The following is a 24171-nucleotide window of genomic DNA, read 5'->3' on the forward strand; positions in this document are numbered from 1 at the left end:
GCTCTCTGGTTATATCTCAGGTGGAAATGCTTTTTCCTTGAAGTTGCAACCGTGGATTTGTTCCAGAAAGAAATCCCCCCTTATCTTCATCAAACCAGTGATTGACCTTCACAGGTGTGTGCTGGCTCTGCTCCTTTCTCATCACAGCTGGACAACTGGTGAGTGAATCTCCCTCTCGCCATTCATTTGTTCATATGCATTAGAACACGGTTGTTCATTTGAATTTACTCCGACTGATTGAGTAGCAGTGTTGATGTCAGACCTACTTGTATGTAAAGTCATCTGCTGCCATCATGGTGTCATCCAGCTGAAGGGTCAGTTCTGACGCAGCAGGGCCAGCTGCTGGGATCTCGCACTACAAAGTAATTACTCATGTCACACTGAATGACTCGCTTCAATGGGCACTATCTTTTAATTCTTTATCAAGTTTGGCAAACTTTAGTATGCATGTACTCCAGTAAACCATTGAAACATCATTAAAATTGAAACAGCCATAAATCAAATGAGATGCTGAAAACTCAACGATAACTTGGCATTGGCTGCTCCAGGAAGTTGACTTTCTCTAAAGCAGCTGTGGAGGTTGATGTGGTGTCACTGATGCTGCCCAATACTCCTTCACATGAAGCAATGAAGCTGACACGGTCAGACACCAACAATGCCAAAAGTCTCCGGCAGCAACTGCTGCCAAGGAGACGGACAGTTGATGTACACACGCCCTTACCTGCCGTCCTTCCGCCTCCTCTGTCAGATCTCTGGGACAGGACAGAAATCAGCTCCCACGGTAAGAAGACAGAGAGGTTATAGAGTCAAAACCCACCCACCCACCACCCTGCAGCTGGAGACACAGCTGAGGCATGCGAGTGAGATCAGTACAGCAGTCTTTGTCCTCAGTTTTATAAATATATATTCATATGTCTACAGCTGTGCCATAAAAAATGTTTGCAAAGTCAGCTTAATTAAAGCCACAATGGAGAATCCTGCTCAGACCTCCTGAGCCACAGCCACCCCTTTACTTCCCTCCATTTACTTTGTTGTCCAGCTTTATATTCTTCCATGCCCAATAACGCTGAATGCACAGAATAGTTTTTCTATAGACTAGGCATGTGCAAATAAAAATAAAATGTTTCTAAAAAAGATAAAGAGCTGCAGGTCCTATTTGGTTTATGATGATGTCACTGGGAGAACAAAGTAAGTCTAATGGATAAAACAGTTAACAAGTAGTAATTAACATTAAGCTTTATCCCACTTTTTTTTCTGCAATTCCAGGAAGTTTCAGATTTAAAGTTGAGGTCTTTGTGAAGGGCAGTGACTGCTTTTGGTTTGCACAACATAGATATTTTTGTATTGCACGATATTGAAGCCTAAGTGATAAAGATACCACCAGGAATGTAAGGCCTAATTTTAAAGTTGCTACAATTTAAAAGATATGTAATCATGTAATCATTGATAATGTAACTATAATCTACTTAAACATTACAAAAAAAAGAAAAAGGTTTATTACAGTAATTTAATTTTTTGTAAATCTGTTTGCATAATACTCATTTCATGTAATCCATTACTATCCACCCCTGCACATATGCTGGCAAGCAATATTGCTGAATCATTAAGTAGTTTGATACCTTACCACTTGCAACCACTAGAGGGCAGAGTTTACTGACCTGTTTAGTTTGTGGCAACTCCATTTGAATGTGGACCCTGAGTATGTGTCTCCTATACTGATCATGCACACATATGGTTTAGTGAAACAACTGATGAAATGTGATTAATATGGTTTTCACAATAACATATTGCATATAACCGTCTGAAATGTTTCTGGCGAGCTGCAGCAGTGAGGAGCAACACAGAGCTGGATGAGATCAGACGGGGGTGGGGATGAGGATGGCCCGATATCTAGAGGGGAAGAAGGTCACCAAACACACTTTCCCACCCAGCCCTGCCAGACACACACTCACACACACAATGTACACACAAACACAGGCCCACCCTGCAGAGTTGTCTGTGCCAGATGAGGGTGTGATACATGACTGCTGTCACCGCTTCCCTCATTGCATGTCTGTGGAGACTATGCAATGCGCTATGCTATGCACTTGTACGTCAATCCAGCCCATACAGCTTACTGGAGATACAGTGAAACTCTACCTGGAGCACAAAGCAATGCTATCTGCACTGCATTGATGGGAAATGAGTGTGTTTAATCAAATACTGACAAAAGTTAAAGGGCACTTTTGCTAGAATGTCACATCTCTGTGAACATGAAAAAAATCCAAATCTACCCAAAGAAGGGAGTCAAAGTAGAGCCAACATTCCAACTGTAGATTTAATATAGTATAAAAAAGTACATACAGTACATGGTGTGAGAGCAGGCAGGATGTGTTCTCACAGACAGCACAGTAAGTCCTGACAATAGCAGAAAAATAACACAGTATATAAATACACATTTGGTTCCAAATCTGAAAGCGCTTACAATGGCTTCATCGTCATAACAACCCATGTTATCAAGATTGAAGCAAAAGATAGCACTGTTATCTTTTTGTCATCACTCAGTGTTTATCACTATGCTGCACACACAAAACTAAATATCTCCCTTTGTCTGAGCTGGATTGAGACGTTAGATAAACCTCATTTAGCTCATCAACATAAGATCGTGAGGATTGTCACGTTGAAAGTGCTTAAGGATTCAATACTATTCGAAAAGTAGACAATACCAGGAAAAGGATCTCACTCTCTGGGCGTACCCATTCATTGTGTCCCATCTGTAACCTCTGACCCCAAGCGCTGACTCTCATAACCACATCCTTTTTCTTTTCTCCCTCTGTACACATGAGGACCCTTTTCATATATCAAACAATGAACTCATACATGCACTCAGATCACACTTGGATTGAATAGTACGTCGTCTAATTAGTGGCTCAAAACAGAGTTAGGTTTGAAGAGTTCAGAAGTTCAGCAATAAGTAATCATTTCAGAATCTTGTCTTTAACCAAGACAAATGATGTCCGACTTAACGAGGACTGTCAACAAAAATATATTTTTCGCAAGCTCTGGTGCTTTTGTCATTAAAAACATTGAATTTGTGTTCTCCATTTCAAATAGAGCGGTTTTCCAAACATATGCATCCAGTTTGGATGTAACCAAAACCATCAGTGTTCCAATTTCCAATCAGGTGGTTGAAAACAAATCTTTTGTCACAGTCTATCTTCTTTAAAAGTGTTAATGAGATACAGTGCATGAATTAATAACAACATAAGATTTGTCACAGTGAGCGTCTGTTAACACCAGGGAGTTTGTTGTTGAACAGCCACAGAATATGACATTATTTACTTTGGGTCAGAAGTGTCTATTGATCGGTTTTCTCTGCTGCTGATGTTTCAGAATTCCTCTGAGAAGTGAAGTGCAGGTAAACTTGTGAGAAAGAGTCACTCCTCTGCGAGCTCAGTGGTGAGAATAAAGAGCAGCAGCCTGGGTGGAAACAAGCATTCCTCAATTTGGGAGAAAAGACAGAGCATTGGTGCAAAATAGGGATTTTTTGATTGAGCCAAGATTTGAGATCCTCACTAGCTGCCATCGCCATTCTTAGTTTTGAACACCACAATGCTGACCATGACCGGGATCAGGCAGATGGGAATTATCACCAGGGCGAGGACGATGACTGGCGGCGGGTCGCTCAGCTCCTCTGTGGGGCAATCATGGAAGAACCTGGAGTGAATGTCCACAAAGGTCTCTTCCACCAGCTGGTTGGGCCACGGGATCAAGAGACAGTCAGACATCTCCTCTGTGCAATGGCTTAGGTTACTGTACAAACTGCAGCGTGGAGACAGGTGAAGACAGTGTGGAAGGGGATTCAGAAATTTTGTAAGATTTAATGTATTTCAAATGTCAAAAACTGCAGACAATGAACTCATTACTCACCCTCTCACGTTACCCCAAATGCACCAGTCAGTGCTGCTCAGTGATGCCATTGAACTCTCAAAAGCGCTGAGACATAAATGGCTAAACAGGGTTGACAGGCAATCCATTGTTGGAGCACCGTACAAATGATTACAAAAGTCGCATATGTGCATGCAACGGTGAGTATCATTCCCACAAGCTGCAATGAAATAAGAAGAAGCAAAATAAACAGATTAGTTAATGAATATAAAGATGCGTTACACACAAAGAAGATTTGCATTCAATTCTGAACTTTGGATTTTCACAGGATCACATAGACGTTTGCATGGTTATCTGATAAAGGTCATGTCACCTACCAAATGGCACGGTAAACTCTCCGTTAGGGGTGTCTAAGAGGGAGAGAAGTCAGATTTTAAAATTAAAAACATTTTCATGAAACTGTACAGGCTATAATGTCAATGTCAATGTCAATTTTATTTATATAGCACATTTAAAACAACTTGGTTGACCAAAGTGCTTCACAAATACAAAGTACAACAAGAGGACAGTAACACGCAATACATCAGAATAAAAATAGAATAAGAGACAAAGTAGAATAAGTAAAATTAAAATTAAAGTAAAATATAATATAATCAGCTGGGATAAAACTTACTAATTCAGTTCATTAAGTTTCCATACAAAAAGAATTCCTTATCATGAGCTATGAGTCTCTTTCACATGTCTGTACTGAAGCAGGCATTTTTGCAGCTGGAGAGAGGAAGACCACACACTCACCGGAGAGAAAGGAGAGGAATACCCCAATGAAACCAAGTGCTCCATTCATGTCAGAAGAAAACCGATAAAGGTGCGCTTTCCCCAGCTGATGACCATGTATAATAAACCTACACGTCTTAGTCTGTGTACAGCGAGGCATAACAGGAAACCCGGCAGGATGGAAGAGACGCAGTGTAACCTTCGGTTACCAGATGTCCAAACAGTGTTACCCGCGGTTACCAGATGTTCTTGAAGATCTGTCTGACGGCCCTGCGCCTTGGCAGCAGCGCTTCCCCTCTCCAACACACGTTTCTTTAGGATTTTCTTCCTTTTTTAAAGGGGTGGAGGCAACAAAGATTGTCCTCTCCATTCTCCCAAATAAAAGGGAGCACACCCAAGCTGGGCTGGACTCACATCTGAAAACCCTTACTCTTTAACTCTTGTTCTGCTTTTTAGTCTCAGTTTCTCACAGTCGACGGCCTGGCCAGCTCACAGCATGTGATTTATTTGCCTTTTGGGCTGCCTCTGCCAAATAGGAAACATAAGTAAACATTTAGGGCTTCAGCGTTTTGGGGTGGATGTAATCATGACGCTGCAGGGTGTGCTGTGCAGACAGCCATGATTTCATATTTAGGTTAATTTGACCAAACCTGGAACAAGTTGTTAGACACAACTGACTGGCTGTTTAAAAGCAGATATTTCCTCCAAAGCTGTGGCAAGTGTTTGTTCTTTGCTGTCACGAGCAGCTCACCAGAGTGTTTCATCTACAAGGTAGTTTTTCACTGTCACCACTCACAACTTTAAAAGAGAAGCGAGACAGAGAGAGATGGCTTCATTGATTGAATGAAAATGAAATGCACGGCTCATGTTTTCTCATGACCAGCTCGTTCATTTATTTCACTGGATCCACATGTTGGGCCTCTCACAACATCTGTTTGCAGAGCAGCATTTGATTTAGTAATGACATCAGGAAATGTGTCTTTTCAGCAGAGGAGGAGCTCAGAGTTTGGGGGAGTTGGCAGGGGAAGGAGGGGGGACAGTCAGGGGAAAGGAGGAAAAAAAAGGGAAGGCACAGGATGAGGAACAGCGAAAGGGGCGCTGCTCCAAAGTTCCAGTTGTTTCACAACTCTGAGTTCATGCGTTGATCACAGACGTTGCATGGGGTGAATGACGAACAAATTCAGGAAGTTGAGCCAGGTGGGGGCCGCTCATAATGAGGTTTCGGTTAACCTTTAACCCCAAACCATTATGGACCTTTTATCTGCTGTTGCTGACCCCCACACTGGTAGAGACCTCCCCAGGAGTTTTTCTTGGATTCTCAAGATAATACACACAAGGAGATCTTGGCAGAAAACAGCATCTCCGAGCTCTGCTTTCTGTGTGGGTCTGTTCCAGGCCAAGAAAATGGATGTAAGGAACTGACCCAAAACCACCCCCCACTGGACACAAATACATATTCCCTATTTGAAATATACGTTGAATATATATAAACCGACACACAGAAATGTTGTCGACTATTTATTATAAGGTGAAATAGAAAAAGGTTGTAAACTTACAGGCAGTCATCATCTCTAGTGAGTGATACCCTGTAGAGAAAACACATTGGATTTGTCAACGCACTCATTTTCATGCATGTGATCAATATATATATATATTTCTTCAACATACCCTTTGTTGTGGCAGGTTGTTCAGCTAATTCATCATCTATCAGACCATCTACTGTCATGCATCCTGCTGTAACAGATAGAAAACAATAGGAAAACAGAACATTGAAATAAAGATGGAAAGTAAGAAATGCTGCAATCCAGGATGCAGTACATACAAATATAATCCAGTATATGGAAAAACAATGCAGTTTATACAGGTATTATCTGATTTATGTAATTATAATCCAGTAAATACAAAGATATTTTAGAATATACAATTGTAATCCAGTACATGCAAACTGGGAAAGAAAAGAAGGTATAAAATACAATATATAGAAACTCTTTATCATCAATGTATCATTGTAATATACAACACAATGATGCTATTTCTGGGTTATTTAATGTAAAAAAGAACCCAGAACCCACTGCACACAAGAAATCATGTAGTTGAAGGTAAAGGAAATAACCTGTGGAGTAAACTGTGAAGTAAACAGGTCAGTGTATCCTCCCTTTGTGTTTTACTGCTTTAAGGAAATCTAAATATATCCAACATAATGATTATTTAAACAGTTGAATTGAATAAACGTCCTTCTTCTGAAATAATAATACATCTTATTTAATAAATACAAGCAAAAATAATGAAAACTTGTTATAGCCTAAACTGATGCTAACTTTGTCAACATCTAGTACATGTTGTCAGGGCATAATCAAACTCACTACATGACAGTTAAGTATAAAGGTGTAAACCTTAATCATGAGACAAGCTAAGCTCCTTTCTTAAAAGCCACACAATACCACTGAAAGCCCCCAAAGCATTCCTCCTGAGAGGTAAGACAGAGGGCAAGTAAAGAAGTTATACTGTAGCTGTTATCATACTCGACTTACCCCAGAAGAGAAGAGCCACAAACCAGCCAGACAACATGAGTGAGAGGCTGTTGGCTGTCATTGTGCCTGATGGTGCTCTGTCCGTCCTCACTGGTGCGTAGGGATTACATACAGTATTTTTTCGCAGGAAGGTTTCACAAAGCAACAGGAAGCTTTCATTTCCAGGATGGGTGGAATCAAACAACAGAGCAGGGAGTCTCAGGTTAGTTAAAAACTACTGTGGTCCATTGCACCAATGGACCACAGTAGTACCACCATCTCTCTCTCTCTCTCCCTCTCTCTCTTTATCTATTTCCTTCACTCATCCCTCCCTCTGTTTCCAATCACAAAGTGAGAAGTTAGGCAGACCCCCCCATCTCTCTCTCTCTCTCTCTCTCTCTCTCTCTCTCTCCCTCTCTCCCTCTCTCCCTCTCTCAACTCACAGGCTGAGATTTTTATCAAAAATCCCAAAACCCCATTTGATACTACTATTGTCCCAGAAATTAGTTATTCATATTAACAGCAAAAATGAATGTTATATAAATTTGAATTACATTTTAAAAGTGTGCTCCACAGTGTTAGTATTCTACTTCTACATCTTTAGCTCTCATGATGACACACACGCAGTAAAACTCCCCAAGGCCTGCAACTCTGATGTGTATTGGTTCCCATTTAATTTGACATCATTGGTGCGTACGTGTTCCAGATCATGACTTCTGTTTTTTTGTTATTGTTGGAGACGATAAGATTTATTGTGCCTGACTGGTGGTGGTTACACCATCGGTGACGATAACAAGCACCCCCCCTTCACTCTGTCTTCTGGCCACATCTGCGTCTGAAAGAACTCTGAGCTTCTGTGGTAATGAGACGCAGCAGGGATCTCCACTCGTGTTGATGCGCTTGTTCACGTCACTGAATGGCGAATGCTCTCAGCTGCGGGTCTTGGGACGATGCCAGGTGACGACCAGGGTCCTCAGTAAACTTAATATCTGATAAAGGAAATAATTTTTATCTGATTACATTTTTGAAAATCCTACAAATAGGAACTGAAACTTTTAGCTGAATTGTTTTTTTTAAGAGCATAATATTTTTTAAATGTTCTTTTTTAGGAAGCCAAAATAGACTATAGATTTTTCTCATTCAGGGGCCTCATCCTTCGGAGGCTGCATTTGAAGACCGATTATGTCACAGCGGCTCAAGCAGGCTTTCCTATTCCGAGGGCTTCTTCAAATGCAGCCGATAAATATGTGCTTCCATCGTAGAGAAAAGAAGGCTAGAATGGGAAGATCCTTCTCTGGCCAACCTATCCCATGATTCATCCATAGAAGGATGCAGCCCCTGAATTGAGACACAGATATTCACGGGGTGGCCATTTTCCTCTGACATCCCGCCCTGGGGAGGATGTTTAACTGCTATTGCGATGTTATGAACAAAATAATGTTGAAGCTACTGTTGTGATCCAGGTTAAAAGGTCAAACCTGGAGCGACATGCTACCAGGTTTCAAGGTTAAACAATATATTTAATAGCTTAGCATTCAACCACTTCCTTGCATCAAAGTTAAATACTGTGATTCAGTGGGAAAGACATTTTAAACTTGAAATATCAATGCACCTCTGGGACACAGTTATTCATTCAGGCTTGTTATGCTCGATCTAATGCTAAATTTAAGCTAATATGCCAGATGTAAAGTGTTTAAACTTTCCACAGAAACATGCTCTAGTGAGGATAATGTGACATTACGTTACCGACTCAACCATAATATTTCTAAGGTCAGGTGAAGGACGGTTATCGTTGCATTGTTAGCTTGATTTCATCCTGTCTGCTACGTTAAACTACTTAAGACATCCAACTTTGTGAATTTTCCTTTGTCACAGATCACGGAATTTCCCTCCGGAGATTAATAAAATATTTCTGATTTTGATTCTGATAAAACCTTCAACATATTTCAAAGTGAGTCCCAGTGAGGGCCACCGAGAGCTCAGCACACAGTTTACATTACACAGAATGAAAACATCCTGCTGATTATCTGCTTGCTCCTTGCACACTTATCTTCCTTTTTGCTTTTGTTTGACAGTTTTACAGTCCAAACACGTGGTATCATCTCAGATACTTTAGGTTGCTGAATGCATAATTAATAACCGGGGGAAATACGCAGCATAAACAACAGATTCAAAGAGCAACAACAACACAGTGATCAGAGGGAGTTGCACTCAGGTCATGTTTGTGTAGCTGTATAGTTTCTTTGATAAGAAACCAAAACATTCCCAGACAGATTTGTCCAGATTAGACATGTATGTGAGCATGTATTGTGTCATATCATAAAAAGTAACTGAACAGTGCCATCTTGTGAGTCACAGAAGCAGCATTTCTGTGGTTTCCTTCGATCCCTCAGAGGTTTATTTTGGAAAAAAAAGTAGACAATGTATTAGATCATTGAAACTGCTGACAGAATAACAAGCATTCTCATATTTATAACTCGTGAGAAGAAGTGACACGTGATTACGGCAAAGCCTCCATCTTTGAACTAACTTCACAGGAGCATCAAAAGCTGAGATTTATCTTCCAAACAGACACATCATGTTTTTTCTTTTTATTCATGGGATCTTCAGTAACTGCACACTCCCAACACTCACTCTGTGCATAAAAATCATGTGTCATAGAACAGGAACATGTATCTATGTGAAGAGTGAAAACAGTAACTTTCATTTTAGCCCCCTGCATCAATGCTAAAGGAGGGCATTGATTGGGTTTATAAGGAATACTTGGCTTATACATGCTGTAGTGTTGTTGGCAGATATAAGTGTTTATTTTATATGTCATATGTCTGTAAATGTTGTGGGTCAATTCAGGTTATAGAACTGAAATGCAATCCATTGAGCTCTAAGACCACTTTTACATGTTCATCACCTGCACAAACGTTTTTTATATATGTTTCTATTATTTCTATATTACTATTTTTAATTCTAAATTTAAATAATCCTGCTTTTACTTCAAGACTTCGTTTTATTCCATGTTTCCACCTCGAGTTCTGCAAATTCGTATTGCACGTGAAGCAGTCATTCGTGACAGCATCAGTGGCCTGAGGAGACTCGTCTAGGGTAAAACGTGTCCAGCGCTCCCTGGAGGCGAAGAGCGGGACTGCAACTGAGCTGTTTACCGTCCGACAGAGCACAGAGGTCTGCAGGAATGTTGGGAAACTACCGGGTAGCTTTAACCTATACTGATCAGTTATAATGCTCATATCAGACAACCTGAATACCGGATGATGTCTCAAGTGAATGCGCCTATAATATTTATATTTATGTTTTTTAGTCCTTCAATTTAAAATAATCATAATAATATTAATAAGGCTCGGTTTTATTGATCTACAGCGTGTGTTTCGCTCTGCCTCACCCCGTGTGTATCCTGATGTGACTCATCCAAGTGGGGATCACATGCCCACCAAAAAAAAACAAAAAAGCACCCAGAGAGCTAACGCAGTATTTAAATGGCGATCTGGCTCTTTACTACGCGGACGCACAGTTGCATCAGATCCTGTGCGTGCGTGTGTGTGTGAATGTCTGCGCGCCGCGGCCGCTCCGCCACGCTACTTTTTTTCTTTTTTTTTTTTTTTTGTATTCCCAGGACGCAGAATAGTAATAAATCCTCCCGGGCTGAGGAAAGGCTGTGATCATAATAAAGACGTCACCCTTCTGCTCGGGTTGTGCTCCAGCGAGCCAAGTGCGCAGCTATTCGCAGGCTACAACAACAACAAGCTCCAGCGGCACCATGCCCCTGGATAAACGAGCTGCTTTTCTCCGAGAGATCCCGACGGTTCCTGCGTCAGATCCACGGTGAATAACAGCGTTTAATCGCCCCGGATCTTTCTGCCAAAGAGAGACAGAGGAGGAGGAGGAGGAGGGGGGAGACTCGCTGCAGGCGCAAGCAGGACGCACGACGTGGATTTGGAGGTATTTAATAACTGCGACACTGGGTGGACACAGAGGGAGACGCTGCGGTAACGTGCTGTGATTGTGCTCTTTAAAGTGTCGCACATTGGAATGGACACAGTGTTGGTGCACGGATCTGCTGCTGCTGCTTCAGGACGCAGCGCACTTTTCTAAGCTGAGGCTGAAACGTGTGCACGGATCGTTAGTCCAGGAGGAGGGAGAGAGGAGAAACACGCACGGTAGCAGCTTCCCTTGCTCGGTTCTTTTTAACCCTCACACTTATTTCGGATCGTGTTTCGGCTCCCACAGAGAAGTTGATGTTCTCTGAGGAGACCGTGAAACGCGTAAAAACTGTTCCTACGCACTTTCTCTGCTCCGCTTCGTGTTGGTTTTCTGGAGAGGCACGCCCACTCCCGAGCAGTGTGGATGCCCCCCGTGCTTTCACACGCACTCACACTTTATTTATTCATGTGCGCGTTTGTTATTTATCGCTGTGCCATTAGAAACCGACGAGGAAGAGGAAGAGGCAGACACTGACCAGTTTAAAGCACCTGTGTGTGGAAGCTTTTTTTTTTCAAACATGAAGTGTCAGTTTTGTTTTGCCAACAGTGGGGGGCGCTCTTTCAAACACTTCCAGTTTGAGTGAAGGGGGAAGTTTTGCATCAGTGAGAAACAGAAAGGAAGAGAGCATCCTACTTACTATATATAGTAATTTAGTTACAGATTGTCACCGTCTTTGATGAGTATACCGATAGCAACTATTTAAATTTGAGAGTTTTTATCAGATATTTGATTTGTATATTTGATTTGAATATTCATTGTTTATGTTATGTTTATTATGTTAAGTGCGATAAGTTATTGTTATTATCATTATTATTATGATAATATAACTATTTGTAGGCTGTTGACATTTGACAATTGCTGGTGAACAGTCAAATTATTACTTTACAAAGTTTTGTCAGAGAACTTTTTGCGATCAAAAAAATCTCTTTTTGACTTCTATTCTAATCCCAGTGCAGCCTGAACCCGGTGATGTTGGATTTCTTGACCACACAGCATCTCTTGTCTTTTTTTTTTCTTAAAGAACCATGGAGGACACAGCTGCCACAGACCCAGCCCCTGCCACCGGTACCGCCCCACCAACCCCAAGACCTCAGCCTTCCTCCTTCACCAACTCCCGCAGCTTGCTGGAGTGGAGGCGGAGGGTCAAGTCCGAGTATATGCGCCTTCGCCAATTAAAGCGCCATAAAAAAGCCGAGGAGGTCAAGGTGGGTGAGCGCAGTTATAGATACATCTTCATATTAGTAATAATAATAAACGCTCCACTTTGTTACTGTGGACCGTTTACGTGGTGTGGGCTGCTTGCAGGAGGTGTGTGTTTTCTATGCAGCACCTGCTGTTTATGTTCCCGGTGCACGTGTGACATTGACTTTGTTCTGTTTGTTTCTAGAGCCTGTTCATGTCCAACAGACAGAAGATCGAGCAGCAGACAAATCTCCTGAACACAGAGTGGTCCAAGCTCAGGATTCAGCCCACGCCACTGTCCACTTCTGGCGGAGCTATGGCCAGCAAGAAGGTGTGTGTGCATCTGTGTGTGTGCTGAAGAGGGTGAAATAATCTCTGTTGCATCACAATCTTTTAAATACCGTCCTCCTGCCTGCACTGCACAGCTCTGTCCTCATCTTCCTGCACCAGCAGATCTGGGTCAACTTGTTATTACCTCCACCTCCAGGTTATGTTTTCGACTGTGTTTGTTTGTTTGTTAGGATTATGCAAAAACTACTCAACCAATTTCCAAGAAATGTTGTGGAGGGTTGGAGCATGACCCAAGAAATCTTTGGCATTTTTAGACTTTTCGTTGATTTGTCAGAAAATAATTCATTGATCTTGTGGAAATGTGTCAGAGACTGATATCTGTACAATTTGGTGCAGATCCAAATAAAAATCCAGATCTAGTGAATTTAAATGTGGTTTCATAAAGGAGAGTGTTGGGCCTCAGCAGAGATTTGTACTCCACTGAGTGTCATGTCCATCATGTTGAGTCCACTTCACCAGCCCTACTGCTCTGCTCTCATGCCCACCCGCCTGTCAGGTGTTAATGGATTATCAGAAACTGATGGTGCGGCACCCTAACATTGGTCTGTGACTCTGTGGGAGACAATGATATGAACAACCTTAAAGTATAACAGCATCACTCGCTTCCAGGTTCAGCTGTACTGTGTTTACTAAGTTTGTTTTCCCTTTTGAGGGGTCGAGGAGCATGTGTATTAGTTATAAAACTGCAGAAGATGGTTTTAGTGTCTGTTTGGTTCTTGTTTTACAGATGTGTACGGTGGAGTTTGGCTTCCCAGGATTCAAAGCTCAAGCCATCGCCATGAGGCCTCTGTCCACAGTGGCAGGAATCCCCTTCATGTACTCCTGGTCACCTCTGCAGCACAACTTCATGGTATGAAGTCAATCACATTGTGTTGTGGGTGATGCAGTCACTATATTACACTCATTCGCCTGATTCCTATTTAGAAGATGTTGATAATGCACAAGTCCACCCCCCCCCCCAAGGTGACCACACATCATCAAACTACAAGCAGGGCATTTTCGCATTGTTCCATAAATGCTTTATTTTTTAAATACATAGTTCTCATCTGCAAAAGGCGATAAGCTCACGGAACAGACACAGTTTCACAGACGCTCCTTGCAACACATCACGGACGAGTGTGCGTGATATTTTCAGAGGTGACCAGGTAGCATGCAGCATCAGGAAGTCACGTGCTTGTCATGATGGGAGTTCTTGCCTCCTAGGTGGAGGATGAGACGTTCCTTCACAACATCCCCTACATGGGCGATGAGGTGCTGGAACAGGACGAGGCCTTCCTGGAGGAACTCATCGACAACTACGATGGCGTGCATGGTGACAGAGGTGTGTGTCCCATCAAGCTCTGATATGCTTTATTTGGGTTTCTCATAATGACGGAGCTTTGTATCTGGAAGCCTGTGGGGGTTATATCTAAGGTTCACGGTGTGTGATTCCTTCTGACATGTCGTGTCCCAGAGGGTGGTTTCATCAGCGACGAGATCTTTAAGGAGCTGGTGGAGGCCTTGAACCAGTACTCTGACCAGGAGGAGGAGGAAGAGGAGGAGGCAGTGGCGGAGGCTGTGGGTAAGAAGGAGGAGGAGAGGGCGATGAGGAGGAGCTCGGCGGAGGGTTCGGAGGAGACCAAAGCTGGGAGCGTGGCGTTCGTCAAAAGGAAAAGGAGGAGCACAACGGAGGGTGAGTTCACACAAGAGGGCCGCAGCGCGAACAAGGGCGACACTGTTCCTCTTGCTACACTGTACAGCTGCCGCAAGGTCGTCCTGTCCCAACAGCACTTGAACTGGCATTGTTTACACTCAAGCAACCACTGTGTCCCTGCATGGGTACTGTGTGTGTGTGTGTGTGTGTGTGTGTGTGTGTGTGTGTGTGTGTGTGTGTGTGTGTGTGTGTGTGTGTGTGTGTGTGTGTGTGTGTGTGTGTTTGAGGGAACTTGTTTGTTCATGACACTGATATGTCCCATCTCTAATTACACAATTGAATGACCTCTCATTGCAGGCTTTATGAGAAACTAGACTACACACAAACACTTCCAACACTAAGTGATAGTGAAATTGAAGCACACCCGAGCACACGGTCACCTCGTGCAAGATCGAAAGGCCCATGAATAAAACATGCTGAAAAAAAGAACTACACTGTTCTCATGACAGAACTGTTTTCAGAGCATGCTATCGCTGAACGGCCTTGAGAACTGGGAAAACCTCTGCTACTTTTTCAAAAATGTGTCAAAGTTCTTGTGAATCTGTATTGTGGTCAAACTCTGCTCTCTTATTATCTCTGTCTCCCAAAAGTGAGGGACTTGTGCGGCAGCAAGAAGATCCCCAACGATAAGATATTTATGGCCATCGCCTCCATGTTCCCCTACAAGGGCACCACAGAGGAGCTCAAAGAAAAGTAAGAAAAGCGAAGTGAAACTGCGGATCCGCGCTCACAATGCCGCACAGGCCCATTGCTTAGAGTTCACCATGGCGACGCAAGCTGTGAGGGAGGAAAGTAATAATGGTGGCTCGCTCTCAGGCTCCCTGACTCAATGAAGCACTTGCATCAGCATCTGAAAGAGCTTTATGTTAAGATACATCAACTTCAAATGAGTATACGTATAAACCTTTCCCTGTCGCCTCCACAGGTACAAGGACCTTCTTGAGCCCCCCAGCCTGGTGAAGCTGCCCCCACTTTGCACCCCCAACCTGGACGGACCTTTTGCTAAGTCTGTGCAGCGGGAGCAGTCGTTACACTCCTTCCACACACTCTTCTGCAGACGTTGCTTCAAATACGACTGTTTCCTTCACCGTAATGGCTTCTGTTACGTTTATTATCAATATCTGCAAATTCATTTTGGTTCAGATTTATTTTTTGATTCCCTGAGATTTTAGCTCTTCTTACACTTTGAATTTCAATGTGTTCAGTTGCAATCTATAAAACAACCTGTTGCACAATAGACTCAGAATATTTTTGTCTTCTTTTCTTTTAGCTTTTCATGCTACACCCAATGTTTACAAGAGGAAGAGTAAGGAGATCCGCATGGAGACTGAGCCATGTGGCACAGATTGCTTTCTGTTACAGGTATGCCAAGCTCACGATCCTGCAACCTGTTCATTGTTTGACACTGTTTACTCTTTGTCATGTTTATTTTCTCTCCCTCCCGCGTCCTCCTCTGAAGAAAGGGGCTAAAGAGTTTGTGGATCAGAATATGATACGGCCCCAGAGGTCTCGCCGGTGGCGGAAGCAACAGCGTTCCACCATTTCCAGCTGTCCTGGACCATCTGGGTCCACTGAGGAAAGCAAAGAGGGCGACAGTGACCATGAGACCACCTCCTCCTCAGGTACAGGACTCAGATCTCACAAGGGAACACGGTCAGGAGCTGCTTTTGAAACCATCTAGTGCTTTGTCTGGACATGAAAATTACTCAAGCAATGGAAAAACTGGTTTTAGATTAGTTCTTATGTTGTAGATTCAGTTTTGGTTTAAAGTTACAGCTGAGTGTTTGCATGTACTGAAGAATTTGTCATTGTAGGATATCGATTTTCACAGCTAAAAGTCAATGACTACTGATAGTGTAATGCATATACTGTAAGGTGGTGTAGTCTGTATTTCCGCACAGTTGTTTCCACGTGTTACTGAGACTCTGAGTCACTGTATGACTGTAAGTGGCTGCATCATATAACTTCCCCACATATTCTCCCTTTCTGGAAGGCTGACTGCAGCTCTTCAGTGAAAAAGTGAAATTTGGCTGGGGATGACAGCTTTCAAGTCATATCCTGCTCTCTCCTGCCTCCCTCTTCCATCCCCTCTCAATATCAGCTTTCTCTTGCCAAGCAAAATAAACCAACCATTAGTTTTGCGTGCTTCAGCCCCAACATAAACACTTTGTCCCCCCCACCTCTTACTGTGGCAATTTTTTCTCTTTCTCTTTAATTTCTATTGACATCTGCATGTGGCACGCAGTGGGAGGGAAATAAGAGCAATCTCCTGTGGATCTTTATCTTTATTCTGCCCTCCCTCCCGGAGCTGTCAGGTTGTTGTTCTGTGCCGTCAATGCCTCACTTGGAGTCCCTGTTAGTTTTGGAAGCCACTCACGCTTCGCCAGTGACTCAGCAGACTCTCTCTCACACGTTTTGAGATAATGTGGAAAAAAACAGATTGTTGAGCAGATTAATAAAGATACTCGGTGCTGGAGCATGTGGCCGCAGCAATGCTGCATTCTGCCTGTTGCCAAGCAACATTAGGCTCTCTGCCTCGAGCTGTGGGTGTGCAAGCACCAGTCCTGAATATCCTAAAAAGCTCAATCAAAGCCCATGGTCCCTTGAGTACTATGTGTGTGTGTGCGTGTGCGCGAGTGTGCATGTGTCTGCGCGTGTGTGTCTGTGTGTGTCTGTGTATATGTGTGTGTTTTTGTGTGCGTGCGTGTGCCTGTCTGTGTTTGTGTGTGTGTGCGTGCAGATGAAATGCTGCCAACACCAAGTAATGGAAGAAAAGTGTTTGCATGTGCTGCTGCATGTGTGCAGGTTCCAAAAATATGAAACAAACTGTCTGCCAAGAGTAGTTAGTAAGTAATACTGACGTTTGTTTTTGTGTATATCTGCATGTGTGTGTGTGTGTTTGTGCAAAACAGAGGGTAATTCACGGTGCCAGACTCCCACCAAGCTGCGTCCAGGGGATGATGACGGCGAGCAGCAGCCATGCTGTGTGGTCCAGTGGAGCGGGGCGGAGGAGTCGCTGTTCAGGGTCCTTCACGGCACATATTTCAACAACTTCTGCTCCATCGCGCGTCTCATCGGTACCAAGAACTGCAAGGAGGTGAAATGTCTGCACGTTTTTGAGTTTTCCCACCTCAGCCTGTTTCTTCTGACAAAGAGAACAAATGACTTTGCTATATGCATTCACTGTTAAAAAAATAATAATGTGGTCTTAGTAATGACTGTATGACATAGATCCAAACAAATCCTGTTTTTTAAGTTGCTGCATGTGAGATTGTAACATCACACGTTTGTTATTGCCAGTGAAACACATCACACTGCAAAACAGCCTACACCTTCTCAAGGGTTCTCCACAGATATATCATGAACCCCTTGTCAAAACCTGGTGCCTACATTACCCACAATGCACCTTAACCGCCAACACCTAAACTGGATCAGGTGCGTTATAGTATAGCCTTGAAAAGCTAGTCAGTAATGAGGAGCAGTCCAAATTTCTAGTTAACAAGACAATATATATTATCTCAAAGCACTTTATATTGGAAGGTCGAGACCTCACACTTTTATAGAGAAACCAAACAGTTCCCACAGCGAGTAAATGTTGGCAAATGGAGAGAAAATCTCAACAGCCTCAAGTGTCGTCACTTGAGAAAAAAGACTTTTTTCGGCTCCCTCAGGAGCAACAAAAAGCTTGATTCAGCTTTTTTCACATCACAGCAATAATACTCCCCAAGACCTGGAAACACACTTTGAAGTGTTAAATAGGTGGGGAGTTGCCCTTTAAAACACCAGATGCTGGAATGAGAAAAAAGCTGGAGATGGATTTTAAAAATTCTTAAAACTTCAGTCGAGCAGAACTAGAAAAAGAATCTCACTTCAAACGTGGGAATTGTGATGATTTGAAAGTAGAAGCAAAAGGTTTTATGAGAATTCAGTTGCTTTTCTCATTGTAATGCTAAACAGGGAGAAATGACTGATCCTGAAAGTGATGCGTAGTGGTTTTGAAACAGAGCACAAAACAAACTTGCGTCGCTGATTTCCGTTGCTTTTGCGTCAGTGCGAGTGTAATAACATGCATCCTGTGCGTGTGGTTTTATGGTGTGGATAATTGGGCTGACTACAGAGAGAATGGCATGTGGCACCATAAACAGGGATGTTTTCCAGATGTGACGTCTCTCATGCACTCATATTACATAACAGAGTACAGCTCTCAAAACAAAAAAAAACTGTTCAGCTTAGTGCAGCTGATAATAAAACAGATAAAACTCATTTTTTGATAATGACATGTTGAAGCAGCTTCATCCCTCTGTATCCAGAATGCCCCGCCCACTTTTTAATCAAGTTGAAATGCTAAAACCAGCTGCATCATTATGTTTGTCTTCGGCAAGAGGCCAAACTCTGGTCTTGCTGGCCAGGAGATGTGTTTGTGTGTGTCCATGCAGATGTTTGTGTATGTTTGGCCTGTGCGGTGGAGTTTTGACAACAGAGGATGGTTGGGGGGGTCAGGATGTTCTGTGGCGTAATCGAGACAATGTGGTTTTCAGCTTGAATGGCACATTACACAACATAATTAGGATGGAGGGAACCGAATTTCTTCACAGCAGTAACATAACTCTTCCATGTGATGTTGTTTCATGACATTTAATCCCGCCCTCAGGTGTACGAGTTCGCAGTGAAGGAGGTCCTGATCCATCGGGTTCCTTTAGAGGATGGAGGCATCTCACCCCAAAAGAAGAAAAGGAAACACAGGCAGGATGAAAAAGAAATTGCATTTGATTTCCTTTTCAAATTAAAATTTTGGACTCTTAAGAAGATGAAAACTGAACGGGTGTGGAACAGGATTCTCACATGACCCCTCTCCCTTGTGTTTGCTTGATGTTGCAGGTTATGGGCGAAGATTCAGCTGAAGAAAGGTGCGTTCATCCCACACTGAATTATCCCGGCGTGACTTTTACCACACTGCCCTCTGAAATACAAAACAGCTTTCTGTGCCAGTCTTGAGGGTTTTGTCCTCTGTTGCTCCAGATAACTCATCCAATCAGGTGTACAACTACCAACCATGTGACCACCCCGACCATCCATGCGACAGCTCCTGCCCGTGTGTGATGACCCAGAATTTCTGCGAGAAGTTCTGTCAGTGCGAGCACGAGTGTGAGTGTCACCTTTTCTGTTTCACCTGTCTCTCACATAGTGTGTGCATCTTTCTTTTACATAAACGCAACAAAGACACACAAATGAAGCCTGTTCTGCCTGGTGAAGCTAAAAGAAAATAGTTTGTCACCACATTTTCCACTGGAAGCTCCCAGTAGCTTTAAAACCCCTTTTTTTGCCAGGCCACAGTAGAGCAGGGCAGCAGAATGTAAAACGATTCTGCAGTATTCTGGCAGCAGTCAGAGGAGAAGCTGTCCTCTGGCGGGGATAGGTGGGTGTCTGTTTAACACAGAGCTGCATTCACAATGAGGCATTTGCTGCAGCGGTAATGACCCAGAACTTTGTTTTCCAAAATGACCACACGGTGGAGGAATGCATTTTGTATTTTGTCCTCTGGGGAGTTTTACCAAAGAACGAGGATATGAAGAGTTAAACATTTTTGCTTTGGTTTGGTTATGCCTCATTTGTACATCACTTGCGGTCCAGTCACCTTCTCCCTGCCTCCCCCCGCCTCCTCCTCCTCCTTACCCGAACGTTACCTCGCCTTTTCCCGTAGCAGGGGAGAGCTGCGGCCAAACAGGAAGCAGCCCCTGGTTGCACATGTGCGTGCTTTAAAAGACTTGGAGAGGAATCAGAGGGATGTGACAGGCTCTGTGCCTGATATACAACATCATCTGCAACATCAGCATGACTCAGGCTGCTCCGGCTAAACATTGCTCGATAATACTGACGCATTATAACTCACACAGGCCGAGCATGGAAGGTTAAAGCACCACAGCAGTGGAGAAAGGTCTGACTGGAGCTCTTGGTCGACGGTTTTGACAAAGCAGAGGCTCCTGAAAAGACGTTTTGGTTTTTCTTGCCTGTTCGTTGCGGTCACCTGCCCAGAGGGTGTTGTGTTACACTCTGCAAAATTGTATTTCAGCATATCTGCCAGCAGAGGTCTCCGATGAGTCTCTCAGCCATTGAGCTTCTGTGCTGCAGCTGCATTTGGAGATTGAACTGATCCATCATAATCATATTGTGCTCTGCCCAGTCATGTATTATATTTCTGCATAGCCCCTTTCTGAGCAGCGCTGGCTCTGAATGTTTTCCAGGCCAGAACCGCTTCCCAGGCTGCAGGTGTAAGACTCAGTGTAACACCAAACAGTGTCCCTGCTACCTGGCTGTGAGGGAATGCGACCCAGATCTGTGCATGACCTGTGGAGCTGCAGACCACTGGGACAGCAAAGTGGTCTCCTGCAAAAACTGCAGCATCCAGAGAGGCCTGAAAAAGGTAAAGGAGGACACTTGAAGGTCTCAGCAGCCAAAAACGATATAATCTGTCATTATGGATGCAGATCAGTGTTTTAAGGTCACTCATATAGGTTGTTCCACTTTAGCACTTGCTGCTGGCTCCGTCAGACATCGCCGGGTGGGGCACCTTCATCAAAGAGCCTGTTCAGAAGAATGAATTCATCTCAGAGTACTGCGGAGAGGCAAGAACATGCTGTTTGCTCAGATTAAGATAATTTTGTTCAGGAGCTTTCAGATAGATGACACTGTTCCATGTTTGTGTGTGTGTGCAGCTGATCTCCCAGGACGAGGCAGACCGACGTGGCAGGATCTACGACAAATACATGTCCAGCTTCCTTTTCAACTTAAACAATGGCAAGTATTCCCCATTCTCCCTTTAATGTAATACAGCCGTGCCCTATCCCTGCAGTGTGTTAAGTAATCCTTCATAAACTCTGTGTGTATCTCTCAGTAGACTTTGTTGTGGATGCCACACGAAAGGGGAACAAAATCCGCTTTGCAAATCATTCAGTTAATCCCAACTGCTACGCAAAAGGTGAGACTGACTCAGTTCTGCATGAAGTGTAATGTGAATTAAGAGATCGGCTGACATTTTTCTCTGTTGCCGTTGCAGTGGTAATGGTGAACGGAGACCATCGCATCGGGATCTTTGCCAAACGAGCTATCCTGCAAGGAGAGGAGCTTTTCTTTGACTACAGGTAGAGTCACAGGCTTTTTTGTGACTCTCCATCAGCTTCAAAGTAAAATACAAAAGAAAAAGAAAAAAGCAACGCAGAAGTACACTGTGATTGTTTGTTTTCTGTAGATGTTGCACATTTAAGACACTTTGCTTCCTCTTCCTCCCACAGATACAGCCAAGCCGATGCCCTCAAGTATGTGGGGATAGAGAGGGAGGTGGACATGACTTAGCTGCACCTGCTGCGTACAGCCTCAACCTGTCCCCCTGTAGCTCCTCAGCCACCTAATAACGCTTCTGTCCCTTTCTGCAGTGTCACGTCTGGCTGACGACTTTCTCCGAACACTCACTGTCTCACTCCTCTCTGCTGCACTTCCAAAAATAGACAGTCCCTCGCTGATGGTTTGCAGGTGCCGCTGCTCTGCAGACACCGCACCGCTGCCATCAGGGACAGCTGTCGGCTCGCCCTCCTCCTCATCTGTCCACACCAACCCGCAGGACTGTATACGCCAAGCTTATGAAACGAAACCATTTAAAGTGGAAATACTATTAAACCACATTGCACATTTTCTTTTGTTACATCTTGTCAAAGCAAAGAGGCAACAATTACCCATCATGCAGCGTGTTAATCTCTCTCAGCAGTTTTGTTACTGTACTTATAGACGGGCTTTTGTTTGACTTCTCAACACGTAACGTAAGCTTTTACTTCGTACCCGATGATGATCGGTGAAATGCATGTGCTGTCTCTTGGATAATCAAACCATTAAACGTGTTAGCCACAGCCTTAGCTTCAGTCAGACACTCGGTATCGTAGTGTGATGTTACCCTCTTCAGAGGAACTTGACCGGGTGTGTTCCTCTGTGAACCCCGTCAGTGGCAGGCCTCTCCGCCACATCTCTATGGTAAAATAAGTTATTGTGCATTTATATCATTGTTCAGCAAAAAAAAAAAATAGGCAACCAGACGAGAAACCGACTGACTGAATGTAACCTGTGGACGAAGAGATCTCATCCCCTCTTTTCATTTTTACACGTCAACCCTTTCCAGATTGGTACTCTGAGCGACGTACGCACACATCAAACATTTCAAATCATGTTTACATGATCTTGAAGCCGTCACACTTTGTGAGGCAAGTAATTGACAAATGAACCAGTCAGAGAGTAAATGTCTTCCTTTAAAAATCGTAAATAAGTGCCAAATGTTTCTACGCAGAGAAAAGACTGAAACAGTGTGGAAGAGTAACTTCTGCAAGGTTTAAACAATGGGAAAAACAAAAAGTTTGACCAAATATTTAAGTCCCCCACATGTGAATGTAAAATATCATTTATCATCTTGTCTTTACTTTTTTTTATACGTCCAGATTTTTATCCGCTCTGTTTTTCATTTTTAAAACATTAATTCCCACTTTGAAATGAGATCTTACTCAACAGAGATGAACAAAATGGAGTTTACTGATATGTACAGTGTATGCCTATAAAAATAAAACTTTAACTTTATACATTAAGACACGCAGCACTTGTCCTTTTGTGTGTTGATCAAAAAGCATTTCGCCTAAAAGTAGTAGAGTGCACTCCTGCGTCAAGGCCCAAGAATCCCTTTAAATTCAATCTAGCTGCACCAAATTGCTTTAAGTCATCAGTTACTTTAAAATGCCTGATTTTTTTCATCAAGATCCTTAAACTATTCCCTGAAAAACTGGTGAAACTGTCTTACACCTTAATTGAAACACAATGTTAAACAAATGTGATTAAAAAAAAAAGAATCCCTGAATCCACCCCTTTGTTCAGTCACCATCATTAAATGGGTTCTTTCTGTCCCGTCATTCCACTTTCATGGAAGTTTCATGGAAATCTGATCAGTAGCTTTTGCGTAATCCTCCTGACAAACAAAGCCACAAATAATCAGACGGGCTGACACGTAGCCTCCTCGGTGGAAGCAACAACACATGAGCAGTTTCCTTCAAGCTTCTTTTATTTAGGTGACAGTTTGGCTTTGCCTTGATTTACACAGTAATGGTCATTTACAGTGAGAGATTTACAAAACAAAATCAAGCGCACTGAGGAACAGAAAATCTCCTTAATGACAGTGTGATCACAAACACAACTGTAGTCATTGTTTCTGGTACTCGCTACAGAAGGATTCAGGTTTGAGAACGTGCTTCTCTCCTCACTCACACATGATATCACTGTGAACCGGTATCTGCTGATTTATTAGTGTCAATAAGTTATTTTATAGGCACTAGAATTTTATAGCATTAAAAGTGACATGCAAATCATTTCTTTTTATTAACTAACCCTAATTTAACTTTATGCCACTTTGAATACAGTATTTAAATTTGAATTGTTATTTAATGGTTTTTTTTATACTGATGCTAATCTTAGTCTAATTTGAAAGTAAACAAAGCATAAAACAGTACTCACTAGATGGCTTTTTTTTTAGGGGTTCAGCAGATACACTGTTTGAGCCAGCAACTTCCTGCTGGTGTGCTCCCTCTCCTGGCCATTTTATCTGGCTTCCACGCACACCCTTGCCTCCATTATGAAGATGCAGGCCTTGCACACCTCAGCAGAGATCCACTGTGTTTGAAATCTCACACTACAGACGTTTGATACCTGAACACGGAGGAGCCACGCTGAGCTATATCTACTACTGTTGGTGCACTACAGTAAGTGGTTGGTTATTGG

The 24171-nt window shown here is 43.0% G+C and overlaps 2 protein-coding genes across 10 annotated transcripts; one reads left to right on the forward strand and one right to left on the reverse strand.

The window, feature by feature from the left end:
• Nucleotides 1-2303: 2303 nt before the first annotated feature.
• Nucleotides 2304-10664, reverse strand: ramp2 (receptor (G protein-coupled) activity modifying protein 2). 3 transcript variants are annotated; one of them, XM_020094195.2, is made up of 7 exons: nt 10546-10664; nt 7173-8140; nt 6310-6375; nt 6198-6227; nt 4245-4277; nt 3910-4087; nt 2304-3801 (listed from the first exon to the last, which is right to left on the reverse strand). In XM_020094195.2, the coding sequence occupies exons 2-7, from the start codon at nt 7231-7233 to the stop codon at nt 3555-3557; spliced, it is 615 nt and encodes a 204-aa protein (XP_019949754.2). In that variant the 5' UTR covers nt 7234-8140; nt 10546-10664; the 3' UTR covers nt 2304-3554. The 3 variants fall into 3 exon arrangements, with proteins under 3 accessions (XP_019949754.2, XP_019949755.2, XP_019949756.2); XM_020094196.2 differs by lacking the exon at nt 10546-10664 and having other exon boundaries at nt 6310-6372; nt 7173-7504; XM_020094197.2 differs by lacking the exons at nt 6198-6227; nt 6310-6375; nt 7173-8140; nt 10546-10664 and adding an exon at nt 4663-5088.
• ezh1 (enhancer of zeste 1 polycomb repressive complex 2 subunit) lies at nt 10660-22991 on the forward strand. Of its 7 annotated transcripts, none has more exons than XM_020094780.2 (20): nt 10660-11102; nt 12166-12349; nt 12532-12657; nt 13405-13527; nt 13881-13998; nt 14131-14349; nt 14961-15063; nt 15296-15459; nt 15641-15732; nt 15830-15992; nt 17283-17467; nt 19022-19113; nt 19249-19277; nt 19390-19515; nt 20613-20791; nt 20898-20993; nt 21084-21165; nt 21263-21346; nt 21425-21551; nt 21660-22991. In XM_020094780.2, exons 2-19 carry the CDS (start codon nt 12170-12172, stop codon nt 21511-21513), a joined length of 2250 nt encoding a protein of 749 aa, XP_019950339.1. In that variant the 5' UTR covers nt 10660-11102; nt 12166-12169; the 3' UTR covers nt 21514-21551; nt 21660-22991. The 7 variants fall into 7 exon arrangements, with proteins under 7 accessions (XP_019950339.1, XP_019950336.1, XP_019950340.1 ...); XM_020094777.2 differs by having other exon boundaries at nt 21425-21509; XM_020094781.2 differs by having other exon boundaries at nt 21266-21346.
• The last annotated feature ends 1180 nt before the right edge of the window (nt 22992-24171 follow it).

This window comes from Paralichthys olivaceus, chromosome 5 (genome assembly GCF_024713975.1).
Source record: "Paralichthys olivaceus isolate ysfri-2021 chromosome 5, ASM2471397v2, whole genome shotgun sequence".
Lineage (NCBI taxonomy): Eukaryota > Metazoa > Chordata > Actinopteri > Pleuronectiformes > Paralichthyidae > Paralichthys > Paralichthys olivaceus.

Coding starts and splice junctions, on each gene's coding strand:
- ramp2 (XM_020094195.2), bottom strand. CDS start 7,233: ATGACAGCCAACAGCCTCTCACTCATGTTGTCTGGCTGGTTTGTGGCT. Junction 4,278..6,197: donor ACTAGAGATGATGACTGCCT/GTAAGTTTACAA, acceptor TCTCCCTCTTAG/ACACCCCTAACGGAGAGTTT. Junction 4,088..4,244: donor AGAGTTTACCGTGCCATTTG/GTAGGTGACATG, acceptor ATTTCATTGCAG/CTTGTGGGAATGATACTCAC.
- ezh1 (XM_020094777.2), top strand. CDS start 12,170: ATGGAGGACACAGCTGCCACAGACCCAGCCCCTGCCACCGGTACCGCC. Junction 12,658..13,404: donor GAGCTATGGCCAGCAAGAAG/GTGTGTGTGCAT, acceptor CTTGTTTTACAG/ATGTGTACGGTGGAGTTTGG. Junction 17,468..19,021: donor GTACCAAGAACTGCAAGGAG/GTGAAATGTCTG, acceptor TCCCGCCCTCAG/GTGTACGAGTTCGCAGTGAA.